This window comes from Brachypodium distachyon, chromosome 1 (genome assembly GCF_000005505.3).
Source record: "Brachypodium distachyon strain Bd21 chromosome 1, Brachypodium_distachyon_v3.0, whole genome shotgun sequence".
Classification (NCBI taxonomy): domain Eukaryota; kingdom Viridiplantae; phylum Streptophyta; class Magnoliopsida; order Poales; family Poaceae; genus Brachypodium; species Brachypodium distachyon.
The window spans coordinates 24,012,394-24,039,729 of record NC_016131.3 but is presented as its reverse complement, the minus strand read 5'-3'; the positions used below and the strand labels follow the sequence as shown (position 1 = coordinate 24,039,729).

General features: G+C 43.8%; 5 protein-coding genes across 7 annotated transcripts; 2 read left to right on the top strand and 3 right to left on the bottom strand.

Annotated features, from left to right (window-relative positions):
- Positions 1 to 63: 63 nt before the first annotated feature.
- LOC112270166 lies at positions 64 to 1,531 on the bottom strand. Its single transcript, XM_024457981.1, has 3 exons — positions 1,407 to 1,531; positions 447 to 885; positions 64 to 356 (listed from the first exon to the last, which is right to left on the bottom strand). Exons 2-3 carry the CDS (start codon positions 565 to 567, stop codon positions 169 to 171), a joined length of 309 nt encoding a protein of 102 aa, XP_024313749.1. The 5' UTR covers positions 568 to 885; positions 1,407 to 1,531; the 3' UTR covers positions 64 to 168.
- Positions 1,532 to 5,913: 4,382 nt separating this feature from the next.
- Positions 5,914 to 10,734, top strand: LOC100843437 (exonuclease mut-7 homolog). Its single transcript, XM_003563125.3, has 8 exons — positions 5,914 to 6,438; positions 6,700 to 6,831; positions 7,678 to 7,801; positions 7,987 to 8,297; positions 8,521 to 8,597; positions 8,711 to 8,846; positions 10,097 to 10,300; positions 10,393 to 10,734. Exons 1-8 carry the CDS (start codon positions 6,004 to 6,006, stop codon positions 10,450 to 10,452), a joined length of 1,479 nt encoding a protein of 492 aa, XP_003563173.1. The 5' UTR covers positions 5,914 to 6,003; the 3' UTR covers positions 10,453 to 10,734.
- A 130-nt stretch (positions 10,735 to 10,864) lies between these two features.
- Positions 10,865 to 13,380, bottom strand: LOC100843135 (ORM1-like protein 3). Its single transcript, XM_003563124.3, has 3 exons — positions 12,984 to 13,380; positions 11,923 to 12,074; positions 10,865 to 11,237 (listed from the first exon to the last, which is right to left on the bottom strand). The coding sequence occupies exons 1-3, from the start codon at positions 13,179 to 13,181 to the stop codon at positions 11,099 to 11,101; spliced, it is 489 nt and encodes a 162-aa protein (XP_003563172.1). The 5' UTR covers positions 13,182 to 13,380; the 3' UTR covers positions 10,865 to 11,098.
- A 2,277-nt stretch (positions 13,381 to 15,657) lies between these two features.
- LOC100823324 (atherin) lies at positions 15,658 to 20,173 on the top strand. Its single transcript, XM_003560205.4, has 5 exons — positions 15,658 to 16,239; positions 17,505 to 17,600; positions 17,672 to 17,720; positions 18,029 to 18,153; positions 19,860 to 20,173. Exons 1-4 carry the CDS (start codon positions 15,745 to 15,747, stop codon positions 18,118 to 18,120), a joined length of 732 nt encoding a protein of 243 aa, XP_003560253.1. The 5' UTR covers positions 15,658 to 15,744; the 3' UTR covers positions 18,121 to 18,153; positions 19,860 to 20,173.
- On the bottom strand, positions 20,135 to 25,129 carry LOC100823013. 3 transcript variants are annotated; one of them, XM_024458118.1, is made up of 7 exons: positions 24,994 to 25,129; positions 24,597 to 24,627; positions 23,784 to 23,906; positions 23,630 to 23,683; positions 23,128 to 23,197; positions 21,458 to 23,011; positions 20,135 to 21,336 (listed from the first exon to the last, which is right to left on the bottom strand). In XM_024458118.1, exon 7 carries the CDS (start codon positions 21,330 to 21,332, stop codon positions 20,367 to 20,369), a length of 966 nt encoding a protein of 321 aa, XP_024313886.1. In that variant the 5' UTR covers positions 21,333 to 21,336; positions 21,458 to 23,011; positions 23,128 to 23,197; positions 23,630 to 23,683; positions 23,784 to 23,906; positions 24,597 to 24,627; positions 24,994 to 25,129; the 3' UTR covers positions 20,135 to 20,366. The 3 variants fall into 3 exon arrangements, with proteins under 3 accessions (XP_024313886.1, XP_024313885.1, XP_010238826.1); XM_024458117.1 differs by having other exon boundaries at positions 20,135 to 23,011; XM_010240524.3 differs by lacking the exon at positions 20,135 to 21,336 and having other exon boundaries at positions 22,680 to 23,011; positions 24,994 to 25,122.
- Positions 25,130 to 27,336: the final 2,207 nt, after the last annotated feature.

The following is a 27,336-nucleotide window of genomic DNA, read 5'->3' as shown; positions in this document are numbered from 1 at the left end:
ACATACACCCACATCGTCTCATATGACGATTAGGCCATAACAAGTTGTATTTTGTATCACATTCTTTAAGCGCATAAAACTTGTTATGTTTTCCCCAAACTTCTTCTATCAGGCCAACAATTCGCCAAACGATGCATGCAGGTGCTTGAATCATGTCTAATATGAAGATTAGACCATAAAACTTGTTATGTTTTCCCCAAACTTTGCGTTTTTGTAGCCGTACATCTTCTGGGTAAAGAATGCTTCGATACCTGCAGCTTCCTTTGGCAGCGGTGTCCCGTTCATCAGGATGTTGACAGCAAACTCCACACACGGGTCTCTATCACGCTCTCCATAGAGCGATGCTAGAGCAGATTCTGCACTTGAAAGATCAACATCAGTGTTAACCACATCGAGATCAGCATAAGAAATCGCCGGGACACCGTGCTTCACGACAGGATTGGTACCTGCACCATTGTTCTGGAACCCATCCAGTGAGGCTGCCCATGGCGCAGCAGCCTTGGTGGCCCTAGGCCGGGCCGAACGTTTGCCACGGTTCTTTGGTTGAGGAAAGTCAATTGCTGCCATTGCTGCCTCTAGGTCTATGGCTAGCTTTGCGTCGGCTCCTTTGATCTCGCTTGACTTGTGTACCCGTTTCCTCTTTGAGCCAACGACGCTAGGGGGATGGTCGTCGCGCTTGCTTTGCTCTTCTAGTTTGGAACCGAGAAGGCTGCCCACGCCTTGGGATCCTGTCCCCTGGCTCGGCCTGAACGGCTTCTCTGTTTCTTAGGATACGTTACTTCACGCGCGGCCATGTGTGCCAACAAATCGAGTCTTGTGGGGATCGTATGTTGAATCAAGCAAATTCTATCTCGATTGCCTTATTTTGCCCCAATTAATTGGCTTCTGCAGCATAAAAAATCCTTATTAATTCAGCATATACAAAAACAATACAATGGGGATGAATAATCAATTCGATAAACTAATTAACCCCCCTAATTACTAGAACGAACTAATTACAAAGTACTGTAAATACCTACTCTATTTTTAATAAATCCACCGTCGGTAGTCTTTCCTAAGAAATAAAATTTTCTTAAAGGGTAGCTCGGTTATGCCCTTTCCAGTGGTGATTGACAGGGACCGATCAAATTTTAGTTCAGTTTTCCCCTGATCCCTCTCAATCCTTGCAGGAATTGTTGCAACCGAATAGGTATTAAAAAGGATCTGAGAGAGAAATTCCCCTAAAAAACAACTCACAAAGAAATCATCCTTAAAGAAAGGAACTAACAGAGAACTGTCCAAAAAAAGAACTTCGGAGTAACAAAGATATCATATATCCTCCCTAAAAGAAGAAGAACCAGTCAAAGGTGGCGTACGGATATCTGACACGGGGATGCACAATTCATGTTCAAGCAGCTGTTACGTACCGGCCAATTGAGGGAAATTGAGTGGATCTAGGTCGACGAAATTATATAAGGAACACGCAGCCAGGGGAATGTTCTAACAGGATGGATGTCCCTCTCTCCACCGGCCGCCGGTGACTAGATCCGACCGACTCTGACAGAGGAGATCCACTAGGTTTACCTGCCGCGATATAAATAGGAGAATCTGAGTCCGGACTCAGCTAGGACTCAGCGGCGACCTAAAGCTTGCCGCCGCCTAATGTCGATCGCAGGACCCTAATCCTACCAACACAAATCCGTCGGCGTCGGATGAGGATTAATTCTTAACTCGCTTCCATATTCGTCTGATCATGGGCCTGCCCAGTGCAAGCCCAAATTGTGGAGACGGAAACTGACTGGCGCCCAAACTTTTACTTTGCCGCCAAGAGGTTTTTGCTAATCACCGCCTCTCCGGCCAGCGTCGCACAGGAAAAACGTAGAAAACGTGCTTGTGGTTTAAGTGCTTCCATAAATATTTACATGGTCTGTCCTCTCAAATGTGAACTCAGGAAATATTTTATATGGTAGACATTTATTACCTAATATAAATATGGCTCTCTTCGTACCATATTAATTGCTTTGCTTGTATTTATACAGTAAAACGTGTCTACATACATGTGTATCTAGACAAAGTTACGACACTTAATAGGAAACGGAAAGATCTCTTCATAAATTGAAACCGCCCATTGATAAACATGCCAGGAATCCTGGAATGTTTTAAATACAATATACAACTTTCATCTTAGGAGTACTGGCTAGTGGGCAACAGGTAAAGAGTTTCCTTTTGCTGCCGTTTCTTCTATGCATGACCATTGGGATCACGCATAGCCTCGTGTATATCTTGAAATATCCACATGATTTTAGAAGGTGAACTCTGAATATTTGACGGGACTCATATTTGAAATATTTAACATAATCAACTCTACAAGCATATGTGTTCTAAAAAAATGAACTCTAGAAGCATGTCAAAGTTGAAAAACAGCCTTTTCCCGCCGGATCTAAACCTAACGACAAAGGAGACGTAATTGTATAAATGTTCTTCATGTATTTTGCAATCTTTCCGTATGTTTCAAGTTTTTTTTTGCGTCATACCAACCGCATAAACGGAATAGTCAGACTGCCACCCTAAGCTAACCATCATCAACGCCCTTTTCACGCCATATTGAACACAAAGTAGGTGCTACCGCAAAGTGACCTAGATACATATGGACACTTCTTCACACAATTATAACAATATGAACTGTAGGGTTTATGAATCGCCATTTTGTCTGGTTTTCCTATGTTCGTCATAAACATTGATTCCTTCTCAGCGATAATCAATCGAAAAATCCTTTTTGCTGGAACACACCATCTATCAGGGACAGAGCCAGGATTGAAGTACAGAGGGGGTCAAACAACGGAAATTCAAAATTGGAGGGGCAAATTAAGTACAAATGCTACTCACGTTGTTCCATAATTCTTGACGCAACTTTGTCTAGATACGGATATGCCTGGACGCATTTTAGTGCGTAGGTTCGCTCATTTTAGAAAGAACCCCGTTGTTCTGGTTTTTGTTAGTATCGGGCATTCTGGCCAATTGCAAACGGTAACTTATTAAACCATCGGTTTCAATAGGATGCCTCTTTTCCCTTTCCAAAAAAAGAAGCTAAGGGCATGTACAATACTATAGTTATCCTATTTGAGTACTCATTATATAATTTATAGACATCACTAAAGATAGTTTCTACAACGGGCTGTAATTTTAACCATCTATATATTTCGAAATTATAGGAAACTCACCCTGTTCCACTGAGTCAACGAGTAAGTAAATAGTATGGAAAGCTCCAGACAGTCATGATACAGCGGTAGAAGACCGTATGCAGCAACCTATTTTTTTGTGTTTGTAGAGCATCTATATTTCTACGGGCAGGCTCATTCTCTCTCTTCACTTGTTTTCCTTCACCTCAGCCTATATCCTAGCTGGCACCTGTTATACACGGCTAAGCTAGATTGTTGTACATGTCCTAATAGAGGAGTGGAATTTTCTCCTATAAATTATAATAACAAGGAGTAATAAGTTATGCATACATGCACCCACATCAATCAGATGTTGGGATTGGAGTTACTGTGAGTGTTTTTTTTTTGCTAGGCATGCGGAAAGAAAGACAAGTTGGGGTGAGAGTTACTATGAGTTTTTTTGCTGGGATGCCAGAAGAAAGACGGTAAATTAGCTCAAGAAGCAAAGTGACTTTGTATTCTTGGAAATCTCAGATTTCGCCCTATATTTTTGTACCGAGGGTGGTTAAAGTTTAAAACTGTTTTGAAGTACTATGGAATGGAGGCCGTAGTTGGGAGGAAAAATACATTGACTTAAGAGCATCTATACAGATTCCGCAAAACACTCCGATCCGAAAAATAACCGTCAATACGAGGGTTCGGATGGTAAAAAAACGATTTGAACAGATCCCGTAAAATCGTTCCGATCCGAAAAAAGTTTTCGGAAACCCCAACTATCGAGCGAAAAACCCCAATATGGTCGGGACACGGATCGGTTTTCATCTCCTCCCCGATCCCCTCGGTTGGAGTTCACACCCGCGCTTTTCATTTCCGAGCCGATCCCGCCTTCGTCTTCCTCCTCTAGCCACCGCCGGGCTAACCCCGACAATGACCGCCGCCACCGCTCAGGCCTCCTCGTGCCGCCCCTCCCAACCGCATGAGCCGTCGGCGGTGTCGTGCCCTCCTCTAGCCGCGACCGTTGCAGCCCCACCTTCCTCTGGCCTCGCCTCCCCGCTGCACATCTCCTATGTCTGCTGCCTCCCCCGCACCCGACGACCAGCTGCCTTTACCTCCGTCTGTGCTCACGACGACCAGCAGCACTGCCGCCTGCTCCGGATCTGAGCCCGCCGCCCGCCGCAACCGCGACGGGAAGAAACAAACGCGATGGCGGTGCCGGTCCACGTAGCCCCCAGGCATTCCTCTGCGACCCCGTGCCCCCTCTGTTGGGCACCCCAGTCTTTTTCTCTCTCCTCCACCGCGGCAACCGCAACGCGTAGCAACAAAGGTAGAGCAAGTGAGTGCCCAAATCGCCCCTATCGTGAAGCTCGAGGAGTAGGAAACCGCTGCAGGCAGATCCAACAGCTCTGTGAGCAGCGGTCCCCTCGCCAGAATAGTGCTTACTCGTCATTGTCCGCGAGGATGATGACCGGGGGATCTGCCCTCACCGGAGGCGAGGAAGCGGCGCTGGAGCGGCTGATGGCCGCTGCCAACATCCTCGCATCCGTGGTGAGCCGGCGTGCTTCGTCTTTCGTGACGGAGACCTTCGACACCTCCTTCGCACGCTCGATCTCCTCAGGGTCGAACCCCGCGTCCTCTGCCTTGACGCCACCATGCTCATTGCCCTCCTCCTCACCGTCGCCGTCCTTGGGGTTGAACCTCTCCTCCTCTGTCCCCTCCGCCATGCCACCAACGACATGCACATCCGACTCCGATGAGAAAGTAGAGGACGGCGGAGCCAACCACAACCACTCCTCCCTACTGGTGTGCGTTGGACGCCGCTTGAGCTCCCCTCCCCGGAGGCGATGTAGCAGCGGTGGAGCTCAGTCGCGCGGTTGCCGAGGCCGGCCCACTTCTACCACTTGCAGGCTCCCCGCTTGCAGCCACCCTCCGCTCGGCGCCGCCGCGCTTCTTCCTCATCAACGGCGGCCCGCGGGCTAGGGTTTCGGCGGCCGCGAGGAGGGGCGACAAAAAACGAGCCGATTGGTGACCCGAATTAGGTTATCAGTTCTCGGGACATTTTCGGTATCTGGTCTGGCCTGATTTTTAGCCCAAAACTGAAAACGCGGTTCGGATCGCTTGTATCCGATATCCGCTAGAGTTGCTCTAAAGAGCAAGAACAATGTGACAGGAGGCTAAGTTAGGACCGGGTCTAGCAGAGCCAAAACTAGTGCATTGTAGAATTTTCTTAGACTCGACTTCCTCAGCTCGTGGGTCCCAGTAGCTGGGGGTAAAATATCGAGCTACATTGCTTCTACATCGGTTTCTCCTTCTCCCTCAATTCCCCATCGACAGCGACCGGATCGGTTCCTTCCTTACCTCAAATCCCCATCGCAGAGCACATGTCATCGCGCGGTTCATCCAAAATCCAAATCCAGATCCAGATCCTCTTCTTCCCCAGATTCCCGACGCTTCGTCCAATCCAACATCGCCTACTTCACTTGAATCTCAATCCGGAGCGGTCGTGGAGAGACCAAGGGAGCTGCCGGGCTCGACGGTGGCTAGGCACAGGTGGCCAGTTTCTCCGTCTCCTCCCAATGGCTCGAGGCGGGGTTTCGCGGAGAAGGAAGCACCTCTGGTGGGACCCACGAGATCAACCATTTGCTAGACCCGGGTAAACTAGTTGAATCGTCTAAGAAAATTTTCTTAGCCCCTCCATGCTCCAATGGCTGGGTCCGGGTCTAACTCTTCTTAGCGTCTTCTTGTCACCGGATCGCATTTCTAGGCACAAAGCTCCTCATATTTTCTTTGTTTTCGCTCACAGTCGTGCCTGCTTTGCCTGTCCTAGTTCCACGCCCCGTCCCTACTCCCCTGTTCCCCACCCGCAACGATGGACCCCGCACCTGCGCCACCGCCGCCATTCGCTGTACACCTCGTCAGCGGCGGCAGCTCCTCGCCGGAGCTTCCCCTCCTCCTCCAATCCCTCGCCGCTGCCCGCGTCGTGGCCCTCGACGCCGAGTGGAAGCCGCGCCGCCGCGGCGCTTCCGCCCCCGGGCCCGTGGACGGCGCCTCGCCGGCGCTCCCGAATCCGCCGCTGTTCCCGACGGTCACGGTCCTCCAGCTGGCCTGCCGCGGCGAAGAAGGTTGCAGCGAGGTGTTCGTCGTGGACCTCCTCGCCGTGCCGCTCGCCGACCTGTGGGCGCCGCTAAGGCAGCTGTTCGAGCGGCCCGACGCGCTGAAGCTGGGGTTCCGGTTCAAGCAGGACCTCGTGTACCTCTCTGCCACCTTCACGGCGGCCCTCGGAAGCGACTCCCGATTCGATAGGGTAGAGTATCGTGCAAATTATTGTTTTCTGTTGACAAGATGTTCACAATGTTCTCGTGGAATATAATACACCACATTCCTTTCTTTTAGGTTACATTGTTGTAAATTGAATTGGATTGAAGCTGTAAACACTTTGTGTCGTATTCATTTTAGCAGCTGCATGATCACTGTTACAGTGTTACCTCCTAGCTGACTTTGGAAGAAGGGGTTATAAGCATTAAAATTTTGTGAGTAACACTTTGCCGTCATTCATCTTTGCAAGGTGGAGGCGTTCTTGGATGTCACCAATGTTTATTACTACCTCATGGGGCATGACAGGCAAAAGCGGCTTCCAAAGGAGACCAAGAGTTTGGCTACAATTTGCGAGGAACTGCTTAATGTCTCTTTATCCAAGGTTTGTGCAGATGAAATCCATTGCCTTCATGTTTGCAGCATTGATTATTTTCCTCCGACATGGTTGCATTAACCGCCAAGATTCAATTGCCACATGAACCATTTTTTTTAGCAAACACTACTGGATAATAAACGAGCGAAAATGTAAATAGCCTTGCCACTTGCCATATCTATTGGTTTTGTTTATTATTACTTATTTTACTTCCATGAAACTAGTAGGAATTACTTTACTGATGACCATATCTGATCACAAATTCCATGCCCCCTTGAGTTTGCTTGTATCGTCGCTCATAATTTCCGTAAATAGACATGGTATTCAGTACACAACTATATTACGTGTTCCTACCTGGCTAACCTACTAGTGCTATCTGCTCCTAGCACCTGGGCCCAGACACAAAGCCAACACTTAGCTAGTCTGGCACAAAGTCTCAGCATATTTTTCATAGTTCATGCCTGGGTTGGTTCTTAGGCTTCATTTTCCTCGCTTAGATTGTCAACAGTCAATATGAAGCAGCACTACAAGATTGTTTGACGAGACTAGACAAATATACATGCAGGGATTCAGCATCTTACTGTAATACGTGTCTCGTCTTAATGTGAGTTATTTACCTGGTCTCGCCTGATTAGTGTGCAAATTAATTTTGAGGCTGTGGCTCTTTCAACTCAAAACTTAGTGTGAACCCAAATTGAGCTTCTTTGGTCTTCCTGCGTAGCCCAAGCAGGCAAATCCATCTTATTTTGTCTTCTTTGCTTTTATCTTCACCACCAAAAAGATAATGCTCATATTAATGGTTTAGCATTATTATTTGAAGAGGTTACCCAGTTGTTATCCTTATCTGTACACTAGGAACTCCAATGTAGCGATTGGTCATGCCGACCCTTGAGCGAAGGGCAAATACAATATGCTGCATCAGATGCCTACTACTTGCTAGATATATTTGATCTGTTCCATCAGAAGGTCAGGACTGAAGGTAATTTGTCTAAAGCTTAACACCACTGACTTGATTATAGAAATTTATTGCTATTTTCTTTCTATTTCTTGTAAGCAAATATTGTTTTAACGTAAGATGTTTAAGGGTTATCTTTAGGAGCCAAGAATTATTTAACTATTTACATTTTTTGGTGGCCTTTTTGTAATAATTTATTACTGTTGCAGAAAAATGTGTTTCGACAATGGAAACTTCAGATCAACATTGCCCACAAAGGGCGATAGAGTGCTCATCATCAGGATATGTCATTTGCTCTGATGATTATTTGACATCAATTATAACTAAGTATAGTGACAGGATTTTGTTGGCAGAGTCAGATACTAAAGCACGTTCCTCAAGACGAAAACAAAAACAAAAGCTTTCTACCGATGCCAAGTGTAAAGAGAAGTTTGATTGCAATACTGAATGGCAGGGTCCCCCTCCATGGGATCCTTCCGTTGGTGGAGATGGATACCCAAAGTTTTTGTGTGATGTCATGGTAACAGTTCTCCTAATCCCGTTACTTTTATTTCTTGCTGAACATCTGAACTGTGGACCGATGCGGTTTCTTCAATGAAATCGGGAGCGTGGCTCCTTTCTCTTAAAAAAAAAAGTTTGACAGATTTTACAACCTTTTGTATTAGTCAACTAAGTCAAGTACCCAAGTTGTTCTCTACTTGTAAAGGCTGCTAGATTTGATGTGATAAATAAAAAATGAACAGATTGAGGGTCTAGCTAAGCACTTGAGATGTGTTGGAATAGACGCTGCCACTCCATCTTGTAAGAAACCTCAACCAAGGTCTTCCCCTGTACTTTCTGCATTAATATTTGTAATATTCTTAATGTAGTTTCTTATTGAGAGGAGAATTGTGCATCAACATGTTATTTGCTGTTTGTTTTACTCAACTTCAGGGAATTATTAAATCAAGCCTATAAGGAAGGAAGAATATTACTAACACGAGATATCAAGCTCTTAAAATATCAGTATTTGGCGACTAATCAGGTATACAAAGTGAAAGGCCTGCTCAAACATGATCAACTGGCTGAGGTATGTGGTTATTTGATATTTTCCATCTTTGATTTTATTGATCTGCATGAACTTCTGGAAGTTAATATAAATTGCTGTACATATCAAAATCCTATTAATTAGTATTTCAATCAAATCCTAATTTCATTAACGGCATGAGGCAAGTTGATTTAATCCTTGTTTGTTGATCTACGATTGTGCAACGCCCAAGCAATTTATCTTCCTCGCAGTAACTGGTCCAGTATCAGCCAAACTACTGGAGGGATACCTTTCAACAGCAACTTGTTTAACAAGTCAAAATCAAGCAAAAAAACTTACAGTTTCTCGCAGATTCCAGTTTAAGATGAGAAATTCATATCTATCTTGTTTTTGTTAAATATACTGCTGACCCAGCCCATTTTAGATGTTGCACACAATCAACCTTGTAAAACTTTGATCGCTGCTGAGGAAAGTGTTTGGATTTGTTATATGCATATGATGTTTACTTATTTGTCATTACCAATGCTTCCATCTCACTATATTCTTAATATTTACAAGCACATAAATACAGAAATTCTGTCAACAAAACTGCCAGTCTTTCAACTGGGTATGGTGTGAACATTTGATACTCTCTAGCAGTTATCACATTTGGTTTTGTTGCCCTTGCCATTAACATTTGAGGGGAATAATTATATTGAAAGTTTGTGACTTATGAAGACCAGAGGGCTGAAGGCAGATAAACTCATTTCCTAGTATTTTTTATATTATTTTTAAAATTGAAGCAAAATCTTGGGCTATTTCACTAATTGATGAGGAGTACAATAAAAAGGAAAAAAAAACAGCCCACGCCACTCTCCTCCAACTCTGCATGCCAACCCGACGTCCTTCCAGCCAAACACACCGCCAACACGCCAGGCTGCCCTTACAACACCCAGTAGCTGGCTGTGGACTGCCAGTCCCACACCTCCTTTGGAACACAAGCTCACCGAGCATTCCACAGCTGCATCAGAGGCCATCCCAGCACTCTAGAAGGCGAGATTGGGCAGTGAGCTTAATGGTGAGAATTCACTGGACCCTGGCGCCGCTGCCCATGCCAGCGGTGGTAGTGGCAAGGAGGATATGGTGAGGAAGGGACAAGCCCTTGGTCGGTTTGGTCATCCCTGGTGTTGCTGAGGAGAGGGACACTGGAGGCCAAGATAGTTTCTTGAAGTTTATTATTTATTTTGTTCTTGCATTGTGCTGAAAGGGAACGAAGGATATTCTGATTGGTCTGTTTAACATGCTTGTTGCAGGTGATTGATACCTTCCAGTTAAAGATCTCTGAGGACCGACTAATGTCGAGATGTACAAAGTGCAATGGAAGTTTCATTCAGAAACCACTAACGCTGGAGGAGGCCATGGAAGCGTCCAAAGGTTTCCAGGTTATCCCCTCATGCCTCTTCAACCGAAATCTAGAGTTCTGGAAGTGCACCGACTGCAACCAACTCTACTGGGAGGTACTTTGTCTTCTGTTCCAGTATGCAGTATCCCCTGCACAGTACATCCTATTATTTTTCTACTTGTATCCAACTATTTCCCATTTCTGCAGGGAACACAGTACCACAACGCCGTTCAAAAGTTCATGTCAGTCTGCAACATCGGTGAGTAATCAGTGCAACAGCTCTTCTGCAAGAGTGCCGACAACTGCAGGGACTCCATCACTTCCCATTCTCGGGGATTTTGAGCGCTCACGATCAGGCAGTCCTTTCATTTTGTTGGTCTGCTGTCCATTGCCCTGTTGTTGTAAATATGGTCATGCTGTTTTGCATCCCAAAATCAACATGTAGTGGGAAACTGTTCTCTCAATAATGCCACTTGTTGTTTTCATGTATGTCTTCTGGAATTAAGTCTGCCATTTGGATAATTGGCCCCATACGCAATTTCACTGTCATACTGAACCAAGCAAATTTGGACAAATCCCAGTCAGTCTGGAAGTACATCACGCAGTCGCAATCTGCAAAAGGGATGATACCCAGACGATAAGATCTTCGATAGATTTTAGTGTTAATTTGCCTACTAGATCTCGATCCAAATATTGACATCTTTATTGAAGACAGTCTACACTTCAAGAATCCCGTGGAGTATGATGCAATACCAAACAACATCCAGCTGGGATCACCTACAGGGCTACAGGCCTTTCATCTGTCGGGGACACTTCAGGCAAACTACGTATGCTAGAGTGACATTTACAGTTCTCTCTAAATCTATATACAACGATTACAAGCAACAGTACTGCGGTGTTCTTGTGGCGCCCCTCAGATATCTGCATTGATTCCAAATATCCGGACCTTGTGCATGTTTGGTAGTTTGGCTACAACTAGCACCAAAACTGCAACTGTGTTGAGGAAGAGCATCGGCTGATTGTAGTCGGTCAAGTGTGAAGCAATCAGATACCTGTGACAGAAGCACATTTTAGAACATAAGCTCAACATGCTAAGCCCAGGTATTTAAAACCACGCTAAAAAATACTCTCTCCGATCCATAATAATTTAGTATTGTACTAAATCGGCGACACTTAATATGGATCGGAAGGAGTATCTATCTTGACTTGGTATCAAGACTAAGATAGAAGCATAATAAAATGAGAATGCATGAAAAAAATCAGATAGACTAAGTATACATATTTAGTAGGCTCGTGGTAGGATAAGATCTGCAGGATCTTACAGAAGGCACTGCTTGTCCTGAACACTAGCAGCAGGAGATTTCATTAAAAAAGAAAATGAATTGTCTGATATTCTCCTTGTCATAGATGCTTGATCATGATGAGTTGATGACATCTTTGTTTCACTTATTCTAGAACCAACAGAATAAAGACCACTGAAAGGAGTGTAACAGCAACATACAACTTTATTATTGCATACTTTGTTAGTGCATATGTGCTGATTCACTTCCTGTTTGGATGACAAATACATAAAGATATGCACAACCCAAATTAGAATAACTAATTTATTTTTTAGAATAACTAGTTTATGAATCTCACAATGAAGAATGCTTCTAGTCATAATATATTCCATTCCAGTAAGCTAATAAAATGATCTATATCTCTTAATTTAGTCCATTAGGGTGATATCAAACTTACAGAACCACCGGTACCACAGTTAAGAACTTCCTGTTGCGAGTAAGCTGCTGCCCGTTGTCAATTTGCTCCCACCAAGTCAATCTGTTGTAGATTCCTTGATCATCAGCAGCAAACGGAGTTCCCTTCTTCCAATGGAAGAAGTGGTAAGTGATCTGAAATTACAATAAAAAATATAGCTATTAGCTGAAGTTCAAGGAATAGAAATTCTACAAATTTTATTTAGATCTGCCTACCAACACAAAGAAGTCATTATTGGCTAAACCAATCATCGAGTAAAAACATCTAAAGCATGTGTGCTATCAAATTGCCGATGGCCTCGAACTACCCTGCTTTGTGAAGCAGAAAAAACTGTACAAACTTCAAACACAGGTCCAATCAACCCAGCAAAGTATTTACTGCATCGATCTCAGTATGACAATACTCAATACATGCATAATCCGTTTGCTGCAGGTACATATATATTAGGACATGAACACGATACTTAATAAAGAGTAAATTCAGAGCAATGACGAGAACTAATTCTTTCATCAACTACGTTTTGCTTTTTTGATGATATACATGGATTGACTTCCAAAAAGTCTTGCGGGAAGAGACAGAGATACTGCGAGATGTAACAAATTCTTCCATCACCAAATTACTTGCGTTTCGGCTTATACTATTTTGACTTTTGCAAAGAAGGAATATACTGTATGTGGGAATAAACTAACAGAACAAGTCAGTGTGTCAGGAAGACTCTTTATAGTACTCCGGCCGGAGGGAGTACTAATCTTTCCGCGTGCAAAATCTTGGCCAGTAGACTAGATTGGACAGTAGAGCGATTATACATAATCAAAGATTCCAAGAACAGAAGAGCCACAGGATTCAGTTTGCTAAGCGTGTACGCGCCGAGCAGTGATGGTAGCACGAATCAAACGGTTCTCGAGCAGAAAGAGAGCGCAAGGGGCGAGCGGAACAATAATTAGTTTAATTCCAGCTTGAGCACAACCGAACCACTAATAAGCAGGGATGCGACCAACGGAAGCAGTAAGCAGCAGAAAGGGGTGGTGGGTGGGGTGACTTACGGCGAAGTGGCCGAGGTTGACGGCGGTCCAGGCGGCGCCGGGGGAGCAGGCGGAGACGGAGAGGACGAGGAGCCAGGCGAAGAAGAGGAGCAGGATGTAGGTGGTCCAGACCCCGGGGTACATGAACCACTCGGTGTTCTTGTTCACGTCCACGGGCGGCGCCGCCTCCACGTAGTAGGACGCCACTCTCCGCCCCATCCTAGCAGCTCTGCGGCGCGGTGGCTCCTCGTCGTCGTCGGATCCTAGATAGGGCCGCCGGGTTTCGCTGGCGCGCGGGTGGCCGGTGCTGCAGGTGTAGGTCGAGGAGGTTGGGGGCGTTGGAGGAGTGATGGTGTTTGGTGTGGTTGTGATCTTGTTCCTGTTTGTTTGGGGTTGTGAGCGTAGCGGAGCCCGTGATGTTGGTCTCGGGTCCAGTCCGGTGGGGAAATGCCTAGAACCATTCTGTATCTAGATTGTTCCGTGACGGGTCTCTCTCGTCATCAAAGCATCCACAACCGTATGGCCATCTCCAATCCAAGACGCTTTAATTTTAGGTAAAATACAGCCGTACGGTTCGGTGCCAATTTTCTCTTTTCGCGATAAAGCCTTTGTAAAATGCGGCTTAGTTAAAAAAAATCATATGTGTAGCAAGGCTATCGCTGCCGTCCCCTGCCTTAAAGGAAAAAAAAAAGACATCGTTGTCTTTAGGGCATCTTCAAGTGCAATTGCCAAATGCTAGTATTAGTTTGGCAAGTTAGACATTGTCCAGGGATACATGACATGTCATCAATTTGATCAAAAAATAAAACAAAATGATTTTCTCCTTTCTCAGCATGAAAATACATCATGAATGTCTTTTTTTTCTTGCTGCTGAGAGCAGGACCAGCCCATCCCTTTGCCAGCGTGGCAGTCAGATGATGGTCAAAAGCGCCAGCATGGCAACCAATACCAGCCAAAACAAAGGGGAAACCGCCGCGGGGGGGGGGGGGGGGGGGCATCGTGGACGGTTTCATGAGTTCAGGGGGTAATTTGCCCGGTTTTATAGGGTCAAATTTGAACTTTCCCAAGAGTTAGGGGGGGGGGTAAAATGGACTTACTTCTTTTTGAAATAACTAGCCGAAAAGGTTTGCTTGGATAAAATCAAGCAGTTGTGCTCAGAAGGCAGATTTCTTTCAAGGTGCTCGGAATTAAGGTCACTTGTTCTTTCTTCATGGAAAATAATAGAGTTGCGTGTTCTCCTTGCGCGCATGGTCCTCATGCTAATTGTTGTGCTTTTTTAATATATTTCTAAGATTATCAAGAGCAGTGTATGATACGTTTGACCCTTGATGGGCAACAATCTTTGGATTAATATTATTGAATATATATAATGATAGAATTGAGAGAGAATAGGGTGTGGACAATTTAGAAGATGGACACTTGACATGTGCCCATTGGGAAAGATTGTAATTGCGCACTTGCCAAATTGTCCGGACACAACCCAAATGGACGGATGGGGTGTCCATTCAGCATGCCCTTGAAGATGCCCTTCTATCAATTTCTAACATAATCAATTTATTATCCTTTATTGACAATCCCCACGTGAGGTCATATGCAAAATCTAGAGCCAAATTACCAAAGGAGTGCGCTAGGCCGAAATTCCAAGGTCAAGAAAGCTAGCTGGAACGTCGTACCGATGCTCATACTATATGAAAACAGCTATAGGATAGGTCTGATCTTCCTCGTTTGAACTTCGTTTTTTGTGCCAGTTGTTTTCATAGAAGCCATGAGATATAAGGAAGATCTAAGGGACATCTCCATCTCTTGGGAGCCCCTAGATTGAATGGGATATTAAGATGAATAAACAAGAACGCAAGAGAGTACGTGGTTATATAATTGCCTCCTAACCCTACCCAAGTGGGGTGAATCATAGGAGGGGAAAGAGCATTGTTAGGAATCCATCTCCAACATCTCTACCACGCGTTTCAAGCAAGATGATCGAAGGAGTATTTTTAGTGGCAGCCGTGTCAACGGTGCCGGTCTCGTCTATCTCCAAGAATGACAACCCTAACTCCATCCTCTCCAATTTCTCCTACTTTTTTAATTGTTTTTGTCATGACCATCAGGTTTACATTTGTCTTACATTACGTGTGTCGTCTACTCTATGTATGAGATCGGTTCAGCCTTAGCCTGATGGATGATCTAGATTATTATATTATTGTTCATGTTCTTTTGTGTCATTTATCTTAGTCATTGAAGACATTCATTAAGTCCATTGATTTGGTTAAAGCTTTAAAGGCGTCTAGCCTTTGTGACCGCACTTGGAGTAGATAGGTCTCGGATGTGAGATGACGAGAGACATTGGTATCTTAAGAGGAGCACATTTCAGGAGCAAAACATTGTCCAAGGAAATTGTTAGTTATTTTTCAGTAGAATGTACTCGTAACAGAGTTTGTCGATCGTCGAAAAAACCACAGTTTGTCGAATTTTTAGTAGGAGCATTGTCAGAATCTCAAACTAAAACAATGCAATAGTATTATTGCAGAAAATGCAAGTTGATCTACCAAACGATGTTTATTGTGAGAATCTCACTCAAACTAACACCGTGTCAACGACGAAAGAAACGAGCCCGAGTGTGGCCACGCCAGGAGGACTCTGGTCCTTCGTATCTTGTCCAGAAACAAACAAGCCAAAACCCCACTGCCTCGATCGCTTTTCACCAACACGCATTTCCGATTTCAAACCTCCCCCCAGTCATCTTCCTCCAGAGCCGTAAGCGAAGCGGAGGAGCCAACTCAACGCCATGGGGAGACCCAGGGCCACTGCCGCCGCCGGGACCGCCGCATCCAGGCCTAGGAGGGCCAACGCTAAGTCCAAGCCCGCCTTCCTCTCCCCTCCCGCGCCCGCCACCCGCAAGCGCAACGCGAGAGCCAGAGCCCCCTCCTCCTACCCTTCGTCGCCGTCGCCGTCGCCTTCCTTCCCCACCGACGTCAGCTTCGTCGCGCCCCTGTCCTCCGTCTCCCCGGAGCCCGCGTCCAAGTCTAGGTCGCGCAAGCCCAGCTCCAAGGCCAAGGCCAAGCCGGCCGCGCGCTCGCCGCCTCTCGCCAGCCCCCGCCCCGTCTCCCCTCTCTCCGCCGGGGCCCCTCCTGCTGCTGCTGCGTTGGTATCCAGCGTCGGGGACCTGAGGAGCGCCGCCGCGTCGCAGATGGAGTCCCTCAGGCACCGCCTCGACGGGCTCCACTCCCGCGTGCACACCGACCTCGACGCCTCCCTCTCCCGCGCCTCCAAGCGATTCAAGGTGACTCTCCCGTCCCCGCGTTCCCACTGGTTTGCGCCTCGCTACCAGCTAGGCTAGGGTTCCAGTACTTCCCGCTTCTTACTTTCACCATCTGTGGTTTGCTTCGCCAGATTTGTGGAGGAAAGCGCACACGATATTACCAGTCTTAGTTGATGAGATGATGCTAATTCGCGATTGTCTGTGTTGTTTTGCACGGCTGCATTGTAGCAACGATCTATGGTTGTTTGTGTCACAGCAATTCATATTTACTGACCACTTCTAGTTTTGGTGATTGTATTTCTATGAGTTTGAACATCGAGCTTTTTGGACATATGCTAGGCTTTTTTCTTTATCAAAACATCTGAATTAGTCTTAGTTGATGTGGTGCACACATATCTATTTTGTCATATGAGGCCAGATTTGTTTTTATATGTGAATTGATGTTTGCCTTGGTTGGAATCGAACATTTCTAATAGACACATGTAGTGGTTGCATTTTCTAAATAAAAAAAACATGTAGTGGTTTCTTTGCTCCAGCTGTGAACATTGAGCACCTGCAATATTTTTTTAAGATTAGCAGTGTGGGCTTCTGCAAAGTAATAATCCTGACTTCAAGTTGGGGATCTCGGAGATAGCAGATGTTTGAAACTTCGATCATTGCATGTCTATTTACATTGATGTATATATTCAGGGAGCAAATACAAATTGATGAATGAGCATGGTAGCTGGATCTCTTATTCCTTCAGAGAGCTGCAGGCTTAGTTTAAATGGACTTTGTTGCTACTTTTGATATTCTAGTGTTCTAGTATGAAATGGCACTGAATGATATCAGCTTCTTCACACCAGTGTATACATGTGTGTTTGTCTATTGACTAACAGAGTTCTTCTGTCCTCACAACTTGGCAGATGTGATTAGTTTCTGTGAAAATAATGACAAGCAGTACCTTTTGAGATCCATAGGAAGTTATAGTCGCAATACGAAAAATGGCATGGACATTTTGTGGTGGGGTGGTATTTAGTTCATGGTTAAACTAAATACTGACCCGCCTACAAAATTTACATCCATTCCAAACATAGCCTTACTGAAGATCTATTCAGATGGCTTAAAATGAGATCAAATGTCTACAACCCTTTCTCAGTGCAGATTTTGTTGCAGTGCCCTTTCCATGTCAAGATACTTGCTTATCCACTTATACTCCAATTTGGTGTTTTAGTACACAGATAATTCCTTTTCTTTTGTGTCATTTTTGTTGCCATATAATGCGTACGATCTCATTCTCTTTTCAGACTCAGAACCAGGCTTGTCAGCAACTAACAGACGAAGTGGACAATGAGTACAGGAAGATTTCTGACAATTTAAAGGAAAATGCAGAGAAGCTCAAGGTACTATTAGATCATTTGTTCGCAGCATGTGCAAACTTTTCTCTGTTTTGATACTAGTTTTTCTTTTTCAGGCAAAGTACAAGCAGATCATGGCAGAGACCCAGTCCTCCACATCACGTGGTATTAAATTTACACTTGGAATGTCCTGCCACTATTTTTTACCTTAACACCACCCTCCTCACGAATAACTGAATGATGTGTATAAGCTTGCAAAGTTAGCAATTTAGCATGTCTGTAGCTATGCATGTGAAAACAAGAGAACATCAAACAATTTGTGTGTCTCTGGTTGTAAAGCTAAAGACTAAAATATTCTGTATTAATACTGAATGGTTATTATCATTTTTGTTAACCTCCGTTCTTGAAGTTTTCATATAGAAAGCTTTTAGGTTCTTTGGCTTTGTCCATTCTCATCTCTTTCTAATGATTAGCGTGCAAGGTGACTATCCCTGAGATTACGAAATCTGTGGAGAAAGCTATTGATGGTCTGCGCAGACGTTATAATATCTCAATGCCAGTCTAGTTGGAGTTCATGTTCTACGTACTACAATTCCAAGTAAGAACCAACTACTTATGCACCGATGAACTATCTATCTTTTGGACCCTTCTATTGATGCTACTTCATTTGGCACAAACTTATGTGCACTACATGGATGGATGTTCGTCTAATATCTTATTTGGGTCACCTTTTTTGGGGCTAAACTTGTCACCCCATGATAGCATGATATATTTATATGTCTGATTGATGCTTACTAAAGTTGGTTTATTACTAATTTCTTGTTTTAAGATCCACCCTGTTGGCTAAAGTTGCTATTCTCTGATATTACTACCTTTCTGATTGATGAGCAATTTAAGATTATAAATCAAAATAATACGCCTTATTTGACAAAGCACACTTGAGTCATTAATGTAGCAGAGTTATTGCAGAAATTTAGATGTCTTTGACACAATAGATATTGTGATCTGCATGTGTGTCTGGATTATCCGGATTTGACTTGGTTGGCTACGAAATGATTGGAAGTTAAGATGTGTGGTGAATGGTCACTGATTAGCATACTGGTTGGTATGTTCAACATGAAAATATGAGCATGCATGCATACACACATCTCTAATTTCTGAAAATATGATTAGCATACTGGTAGGTATGTTCCTTCAGATTATCCATGTAAGGTATTGCTGGGATGGCCCGGGGATGATAGGATTCTCAGGGTGTGTTTGCTTCTTGACTATTTGTGCCTTACCAAATTTTGCCAACTATTGGCTAGCCAAAAAATTGGCTAAGGATTTGTTGGCCCATAGTTGGCAAGATTTGTGAGCAGAGATGGGAATAGGTTGGCAAGATTCTTTTGGCAACCAAATTGTTGGCTACCAACCAGCCAAAGGCCAAAATAGTATAGGTTGCCAATTTTTTGGTAGGGCAAATGTTGGCAAGAACCAAACAAGCCCTCAAACCCCTGTATCTTTGTTCTCAACATGGATTGAGCTTGACTCTTTTTAAAATTAGAGTTGGAGAATAATTTTGGTAGAGGCAAGGCCATATGATATAATTAAGTCTTGTGAAAGGATAAGACATCTGTTCTTTCTCTTGTGTTTTGTTACCCAGCAACTGGGCTTCTGTTCATGTACCTCATCCCTTCAACTGGAGGTTGTCTTAACGGTTCAGGGTTTTACACAATAAGAACATTCCACTTATTTGGAGATCAGTTGACCATATATAGGGTTAGGGAGTTTGCTTTGAGAGATCGGATTATGAATGACTCATCCAATGGGTTGATCCGTCGCTACCCCATCTCTTTCAAGCAAAGAGTAGTATTGATGGATGGGTTCATCCCACAAGATCTTTGCATGGTTCCATGATGGAGCCGTCCTGGACGAGTTAGTTAGTCAGACGGTCAGACAAACGCTCCATCTGTTTCCGACGATGTTTTCATTTAGCTACAATCAGTATAACTTGTACTGAATATTGACTAACTTGCCAGTATGTTGAGAAATAAGCATCTTTATTTGATGCCTAGGCAATGTGCTTGTTGGTGTATAATATTACAATTTCCACTTTACCTCTTGCGTCTTGCTAACGCGCCTTGTCTTGCATTTTAAACTGTACCCAGTTCTCTTAAAGCTGACAGGTACAATATAGTTATTCCTAATTGATGTAATCAACCTTTTATTTATAGATATCATTACCTAACTATGCACACAACTAATCTGATTTGTGATGTTGTAATTTCTCTGAAACTTGATATTTTATTCTTTCCTTCACAGGTAGCCTTCTTCACTTCAACTGGACATCTGGATATTGAATTTGCAGTTTGGACATCCGTAGATAACAGAAGTACAAAATATCAAGCAATGGCTCATGACATTAGTAGAGAGTAGTCACAGTATCAAGTTGTTCATCATTATAGTTAGTATACAACATTACCAATCTGCCCATTTTTTTCTGTTTTTCGTGGCATTATGAAGCCCTATGCCACGTGAAGCGCAAAGATTTTTCAGTCACAAAATCTTATGGGAAGAGATTCTGTCGAGCTGGAACATGCTAGCAAAGTTTTAGCCTGTCACGCTTTAGTTACTCAGCGCGTTGCTACTCTGTGTATATTTATTATGTCATTACATTTTTGCGACTATTTATTTTTGAGCCAAACGGAACGGGAGCCCCCTACCTTAATTTTATAAAACAGAACCAGAACGGCATTAGAAAGGAGTTTGTACAGGGGATCAGGAGGAACATGAGAATAAAAATAAAATTACAACATGCAACCTAACCATCTAATCTGGCCATGATTCGATCAGAAGTTGCGCTGCCTGCTTCTCCATCTTCGTCATTCGGACAGTCCATAACTTCAGAGTATCCCGACATTGTTGAACCACCATGGGAACAGTATATCGAATGTTGTCGAAAACTTTACGATTTCTGCCCAACCATAAGTTCCAAAGAATCGTCACTGCCACTGTATCCCAGACATGAAGCCAAGCTGACGGAATGAGATCTTTCACCGAGGTGAAAATATCATGAACATCACAGCCGGCCTGGAAAGGTAGACCCAGGGACTGCCAAATATGAATAGCTCGTGGACAAGAGGTTGCAAGATGTCGAACAGATTCAGAATTACCACATTCAAATGGACAAGCATCAGAATCAATCACACCTTGTAGATGAAGTGTAGTCCTGACTTTAATCCTTCCTTTGATCATTAACCAAGCAAAAAATTTACATTTCTTTGGTGCAAAGCTTTGCCACACCGCCATGGAAGCGTTGTCCAGAATTCCACCAAAGTTTGTCAGTTGATATACACCTCGGACAGAGAAAGGTTGAGAATGATCAAGCCTCCAAATACGTAGATCTGAAGTATCAGGAGAGAGATGGCATCCATTCAACATTAGCGTGAGATCATGTAGTTCACAAGTAGCTCTAGCCGAAGTGAGATAACGCAGTGGGATTTCCCAAAGCCCATTGTTAACACAATCTCTGACAGAGATATTCAGACGAAGAGCATGTGAGAAGAGAGCTGGGAATAAGCTTGAAAGAGTGCCTTTTGTCAACCAAGTATCATGCCAAAAAGAGACGGTGTCCCCTCCCCCCACATTGACAGAAGTGAGATCCCTGTACAAAGCAATGTAAGAACTGATTTGTTTCCAAATAGCACTTGTCTTTTTGAGACTGTCGCCAAAGTCTTTGTTACTATAATGAGCTTTTTTGACCCACGCCGCCCAAGAAGAATTCTGATTAGACATAAGCCTGTGTATAATTTAGTCAAGAGGCAAGAGTTTTGAATAGCAAGATTTTTGATGTTTAAACCTCCTTCATTGATGGGACGACAGAGTTTATCCCAAGCCACTAAACAATCACTGCCACTAACCTTGTTCTTTCCTTTCCCGAAAAAAGAATGACGAAGTTTATCAATGCTCTTGATTACCCACTTGGGAAGCTTGATGCAAGAGATGTAAAATAGTGGGAGCGCTGAGAATTTGTTAGTGTCAATCTTCCACCTTTGGAGAGAAAGTTCATAGAGGAGCCTGAAAGGCATTTATTCAGAAAGAGGGAGCCTCAAGTAAGTTGGGGAAAGGTAGCAACCAGGCAACTTAGAATCGAGGAAATTTCCAAGCTCTCCTCCTTGGAGAGATTAATGGACACAAAGGTCGATTTGGTGAAGTTAATTTTCAGACCAGAGAATCTTGCAAAAGCATCGAGGATTTCCCGCAGTAATTTGGCTCGAGTCGGGTCAGCTTGCATAACAATTAGCGTATCATCCGCATACTGTAGTACAGGGCATGGTTGATCGGGGAAAATAGGATGCTTGAGGTCACCGGCCATAGCAAAATTTCTGATCAATTGTTGTAAAACATCTACTACCAAGAGGAAAAGCAGAGGTGATAGGGGGTCACCCTGCCTTAGACCCCTTTTTAGATCAATCCAATTTCCAGGAACGCCATTGAGAATTACTGCAGTTTTAGCTGAGCTAAGAAGCTTTTTATCCATTGGATCCATTTCTCAGTAAAACCTCTGATACTAAGAATTTGAAAAAGAGCATCCCAAGAGATGGTATCAAAAGCTTTACTAAAATCAAGTTCAAAATCATAGCTTTCTTCTTTCTCAATTTGCAGGTTTGAACTAGATCCATAGCATAAACAAAATTGTCTGCAATGCATCTAGTTTTCACAAGCCCGATTGGTCTAAATCAATCAGCTTAGGAATCAGAGTCTGAAGTCTTGCAGCTAGAACTTTGGTGATCCACTTGACGAGACAATTAAGGAGAGAGATAGGTCTAAAAGAACCTGGTGAGTTGTCATTTTCCTTTTTCCTTAATAAGATCATAAAGGATCTATTAATTCTCTCAAGCTGCAAGGAATTGTCGAAAAATTGACCAAACAGTAGCTTGATATCATGTTTAATAATATTCCAGAAATCTCTATTTTTTGCGACTATAACACAGTACTACTACATAAGTCTGAATTTTTAGTCGGTTTATATTTGATACTGCTTTGGTTCAGCACATCCATCAGCACCGAATACCGATGCGCCAACACTTAATGACACAAATATCATGCCGTGCTGGAAACATGAAATAACAAACTGGCCTATCGGAATAAAAAGTCACTTGGTGGCAATTGGCAAGACGTTAGATTAATTTTAAAAGCACACATATAGTGACACTGCAGTTACTGATCCATCCCTCATTCAGCGACGAACTTTAAGCTGAGCCACATAAGCTATGAACCAACTTCTGATCACATCCCTACACGGAAAAGCTACTACAAGTTGTGCGCCAGCTTAACAACAACAGAAGTTCAGTGAGAGGATTTTCGAAGGTGGGATTGAAGCAGCATTTTGTAATTCTGAAGGCTTGATTGTGTAGTGAACTTTCAGGCCTGATCGAGCTTCTGCAGCCGAGCCTTTGCCAGATCAAGTTGCTCTGGGAATTGAACAGGACAGAATCATGCTACCACGGCAATGCTCGGATAAAGCATGCAGAAAACAAGATGATAACAACGGGCAAGGAAAATAAAAACGATAGGATGAGCACCATACTCTGTTCGGATATGACTGCTGTTTTGATGTTCTTGCGGAAGAAGATGTTGCAGGTCTTCTGGTACGCGGCCTGCGCCAATCCGATACAAGATTGATAGGAACAAGGAAAGCAGGTAGTAAGAACATCGCGTGACATGAAGCATAGCTATGATTTATGTTGCGAGTGTGTGAATTGCTACTGGTACGGTACCGTCTCCCTCCTCCTAGGTTCAGTTGTTAGGCGTTAGCACTACCAAGCTAGGAGTAGGGCATCACAGCAGCCCAATTGCAATTGCTAGCATCGCAGGACTCAATTTATGCAAAAAATATACTCCCTCCGTCCAACAAAGGATGTCTCAATTTTGACTAAATTTGAATGTATCTATACACTAAGTCATGTCTAGATACATCCAAATTTTGACAAACTTGAGACATCTTTTGTTGGACGGAGGGAGTATATGCTTTTACAAGAGGTGGCAAGTAAAAATCAAAGATGAGGGCTAGGTAGAGGAGACAGGATTACCCGAGAGGGAGGCAGATTGTTGAGCTCGCCGATTGCCACTTCGCGTGCTCTTACCTTTGAATACACACAGAAATTATTTTACGGCAACAAAACAAATCAAAAGAACAAGAACTAGGCGATCAAGTTAGAGTAGCAGGGGCGAATTTAGCCGTACCTCCTTCATAAGCTCCACCTTCTTCTCTACCTCCTTTGCCGTCGCTACTCTCGCAGCCGGCACCTCCATCTCTAAGAAAACACCCTCTCTTTTTTTCCTGTTCTTCCTGATGGGAGTCTTTCGCTACCCGCACCACAAAAATCAGCAATCATACAGCCCAAAGTCGTAAATACAGTTTGGCCCAGTCCAAACCAAAGCCCACAAAGAATTTCTTTCCCACATATGCATAGCCTCTTGGCCTGCATAACCAACGTATCCAATACCCTTTGTTTGGAAATAGCAGTCAAGGAATTGAATTGGGGGTGCAATACCAAATCTAGGTGGAAACAGATATGAGCTTTGAATTTGATGCTTCTGTTTGGATGCTCATGGAATGGAATTTGATAGTTGGAATCAAAGAGAAGAGGCAATTCCAACTCCTGTTTGGATGAACCTTTGAATTGAATTGTAGGTCTTTTTGAGTTTGAAGATTGTTGGTTCTGTACATGTATGAAAATGAATTCCTAGTGCATATATTTGTATTGATTATGCATCAATTTACAATTAAAAATTAAATTATTGCTAAAATCTTCTTGACAACCTCAATATTGTAAAAAAACTGAAAAAGGAAAGAAAATGCGCATAACAGCAGCAACAATGTTTCTGAAAATTTGAGTAATCAAAGTAAAAAAATGTTAATCGCCATAACGAGGTGTAGATAGCAATGTTCATCAGCACTGTTAACACATACGGAGTATGTTTTTAACACAATACTAGCACTGTAAAATACAGAATCGTAAAGAAAATCGACAGAAAATGAAGTCCTGAAATTACCTTCAATCGTTCCTAACAGTAATTCAATACCCTGTGGAAAGTAAGAGACACAAATTAAAATTCGTGGATGAAAGAACTTGCAGGAAGTCTAGGGCTTCGGGTCCAATTAGTATTCAGGTTTCTGCTACGTGATGTTTGGCAGGGGAAGGGGCGGCGGGGAGCACGCCATGGATGCAGCTGGAGCTTGGTCCAGCTCGACCCGCATCGGAGAAGGAGGGGACGCGGGGGAGGTGGGGATGGGGGGAGGGCGGAGGTCTGCTCCGTGGCGTTCACGCTCTGGTCGAGCTCGGCGTGGACCGTCGCACCGGAGAGGAAGGGGAAGCGGGAGGTGGGGCCTGGGGGTGGATGGAGAACGACCGGAGGGGCTGGAGAAGCGCGGGCGGGAGAGAGCTCTTACCTGCGCCGCCAGCCGCCGTCGGTCGCCTCCCTTGTGTGTGCTCGCCCTCTTCTTTTCCCAATCGCTACTTGTGTGCGGGAAGAGAACGTTTCGTGGACCGGTGGGCCAGGGAAAAACAATTCGGCGGCATTCGGCCCAAAATTAAAGCCGTAAATATCAACTTCAAAACGGGTCCAAAACTAAAAACAGCGTGATAAGAACTCAACTATGCAGCTAAAATTGGTCAAATAAAATATAACTATGGGGCTAGAAAAAGAATCTAGGATTGGAAACGCCAAGGACTCTAACGGGAGTGACATTTTTGTGTAATAGGAGCCCCTGTTTGTCCTATCATATTCATCCTCATAAGAAATTCTTGTTTTTAATACTTTCACGATCTTCGTCCTTTTGTTCTCAAATTTGAAATCACTCTTCCAACAAGCTTTAATCTCTTTTGCAATAGCTAGCCATAAAGTGTAATATACAACTACATCGGTACTGTCGTGGACAACAAGATTTTTCTTCATACTTCTTTCAGTTTGCTTGACAAAGGAGGATACAACCCTTGGTTTGATAAACATTGATCACTCGAAGTGAAGAATTCCGCTGCTACAAAACTCATGAGACCTAATAATCCTGACAGCTAAGAGTCAAAGAAGCAAAGGATTTTGGTGTTGCCAATTGCACCTCTTTTCTAGCGTCATTGCTTTGCCATCACTAGTTTGCTACTCCCTCCATTCCAGAAAGATTAGCACGGTTTTGAACTAAATCTAGTTGATAGCCATGCTAATCTTTATGGAACGGATGGAGTAGGTATTAGATCTCTCATATACTGCTTGAGCTAGAGTCTGACTAGTGGAGGTCGACTTGCTCGTTGTTGCGAGCACTTTACAAAGAGGCTAGGGTTGTCGTAGAAGCCCGCAATGGAAAAGACAACAGTCTGCATGGTGGGAGTAGATGTCGTTGAAAATGAAGGTGTTGAAGACGATGGAATCAGGGCGTTACCCCATGATGCGCTCCATCTGACAAATTTATACATTGAAAGCATATAATTCATTTTGCAGTTTAATGACGTATTTTTCAAAAAATAAATAAACGAGAGTCTATCAAGATCAATAATTATCACGAAGGATCAATCAATCCAATGATTGTACGTTGAAATAAAAAATTTGTTTCATTTCGTGGTATCAATGATATTTATTAGACCGATCTATTAATCAATGATTTTTCCTTGTTTATTTTACCGCGGGCAGAATTTTTTGGACTTGGACAATAGTGTACTTGACAGGTTTGCTAATTATGAAGGGACGAAAACACCCACGAAAGGACACCACGAGGGGGTTCCCTATTGGCCGGGATGGTAGAGGGGGCGATAGGCTGGGCTGCCCTGTCCTAGCGTGTGGGGGCCATAGAGCTCAGATGGAGGCGTTGTTTTTTTTACTAGTTTGGCGTAGAAGTTATGACGACACCCGTAAAATTTCATGCAATTTGAAGCTATGGAGCTCCGATAATATATAAATCAGTGACTACTGCATAGAGAGGGTAGCTCAACATTTCACATCCAATCTCGGTGACGTTCTTGGCCTCCCATCTCCATAGCCAACTAGATTCGACTTGTCTCTCCTGCAGTGCCTCTAGGGTTCTTGTAAGAGTGTACTACTGAGTCGGCCGCTGCCCAAAGCCGTCTCCGTGAATGATTTGTGGACTACCACAAATTAGGTGAATTTCTTCGTGATATTGGTGCATGGCATCCTTCCCTTGTACAACAAGATGACGAGTGGCAGTAGTGTTTTTCTCGTATTTTTAGAGTATTATTCCCTTCAAATCCCAAAACAGTAGAAACCCATGAGCTATTTTGTAGGCATGAATTGTAGAGGGTAATCGCTAGATTTCTCCGACAAAAGATCTCATTTTGTATCAATGCATTTCTCGTACCGGTGTTTTTGGGAGTTCACAAAACACTTCAAAACCAAAAAACCAGTGAGTAAAAAACAAAAACACTATCTTGCCGGATGAAATACGTCGTCAAATCCATATCACATGATCAGAGAGGCATTGATCCACGATCGGAGAGGAGGGCGTCATCTTCAATGTGGCCATCTCTTCTTCGTACATATCGGCCAGGTTGCCCAAAAAAAACTCACACGACACCCACAGATCCCCCCAGCGAAATGAAGAACACCCACTGCCGTATGGGCCCCCACATCCTCCCCTCTCCGGAAGAAAAGCACACCCGCGCCATGAGACAATTGAAACGGTTCCCTACACAACAAGTCAACTCTTCCCATCCGGAGAACAGCCAAAACCCAGCAGTCAACAGCCCTGACGATCTGGGCCCCCAACCTGCCGTCAGCCACTGACACT

What these genes read in the sequence shown, in the direction of transcription:
- LOC112270166 (XM_024457981.1), bottom strand. Translation starts at nt 567, where the DNA reads ATGGCAGCAATTGACTTTCCTCAACCAAAGAACCGTGGCAAACGTTCG. An exon ending in GTTCCAGAACAATGGTGCAG is followed by an intron (nt 357 to 446) that starts GTACCAATCCTG and finishes TTTCAAGTGCAG; the next exon opens with AATCTGCTCTAGCATCGCTC.
- LOC100843437 (XM_003563125.3), top strand. Translation starts at nt 6,004, where the DNA reads ATGGACCCCGCACCTGCGCCACCGCCGCCATTCGCTGTACACCTCGTC. An exon ending in GCGACTCCCGATTCGATAGG is followed by an intron (nt 6,439 to 6,699) that starts GTAGAGTATCGT and finishes CATCTTTGCAAG; the next exon opens with GTGGAGGCGTTCTTGGATGT. An exon ending in TCAGAAGGTCAGGACTGAAG is followed by an intron (nt 7,802 to 7,986) that starts GTAATTTGTCTA and finishes TTACTGTTGCAG; the next exon opens with AAAAATGTGTTTCGACAATG.
- LOC100843135 (XM_003563124.3), bottom strand. Translation starts at nt 13,181, where the DNA reads ATGGGGCGGAGAGTGGCGTCCTACTACGTGGAGGCGGCGCCGCCCGTG. An exon ending in TCAACCTCGGCCACTTCGCC is followed by an intron (nt 12,075 to 12,983) that starts GTAAGTCACCCC and finishes TTGTAATTTCAG; the next exon opens with ATCACTTACCACTTCTTCCA. An exon ending in ACTGTGGTACCGGTGGTTCT is followed by an intron (nt 11,238 to 11,922) that starts GTAAGTTTGATA and finishes CTTCTGTCACAG; the next exon opens with GTATCTGATTGCTTCACACT.
- LOC100823324 (XM_003560205.4), top strand. Translation starts at nt 15,745, where the DNA reads ATGGGGAGACCCAGGGCCACTGCCGCCGCCGGGACCGCCGCATCCAGG. An exon ending in AAAATGCAGAGAAGCTCAAG is followed by an intron (nt 17,601 to 17,671) that starts GTACTATTAGAT and finishes TTTCTTTTTCAG; the next exon opens with GCAAAGTACAAGCAGATCAT. An exon ending in CCAGTCCTCCACATCACGTG is followed by an intron (nt 17,721 to 18,028) that starts GTATTAAATTTA and finishes TCTAATGATTAG; the next exon opens with CGTGCAAGGTGACTATCCCT.
- LOC100823013 (XM_024458117.1), bottom strand. Translation starts at nt 21,332, where the DNA reads ATGTCTAATCAGAATTCTTCTTGGGCGGCGTGGGTCAAAAAAGCTCAT.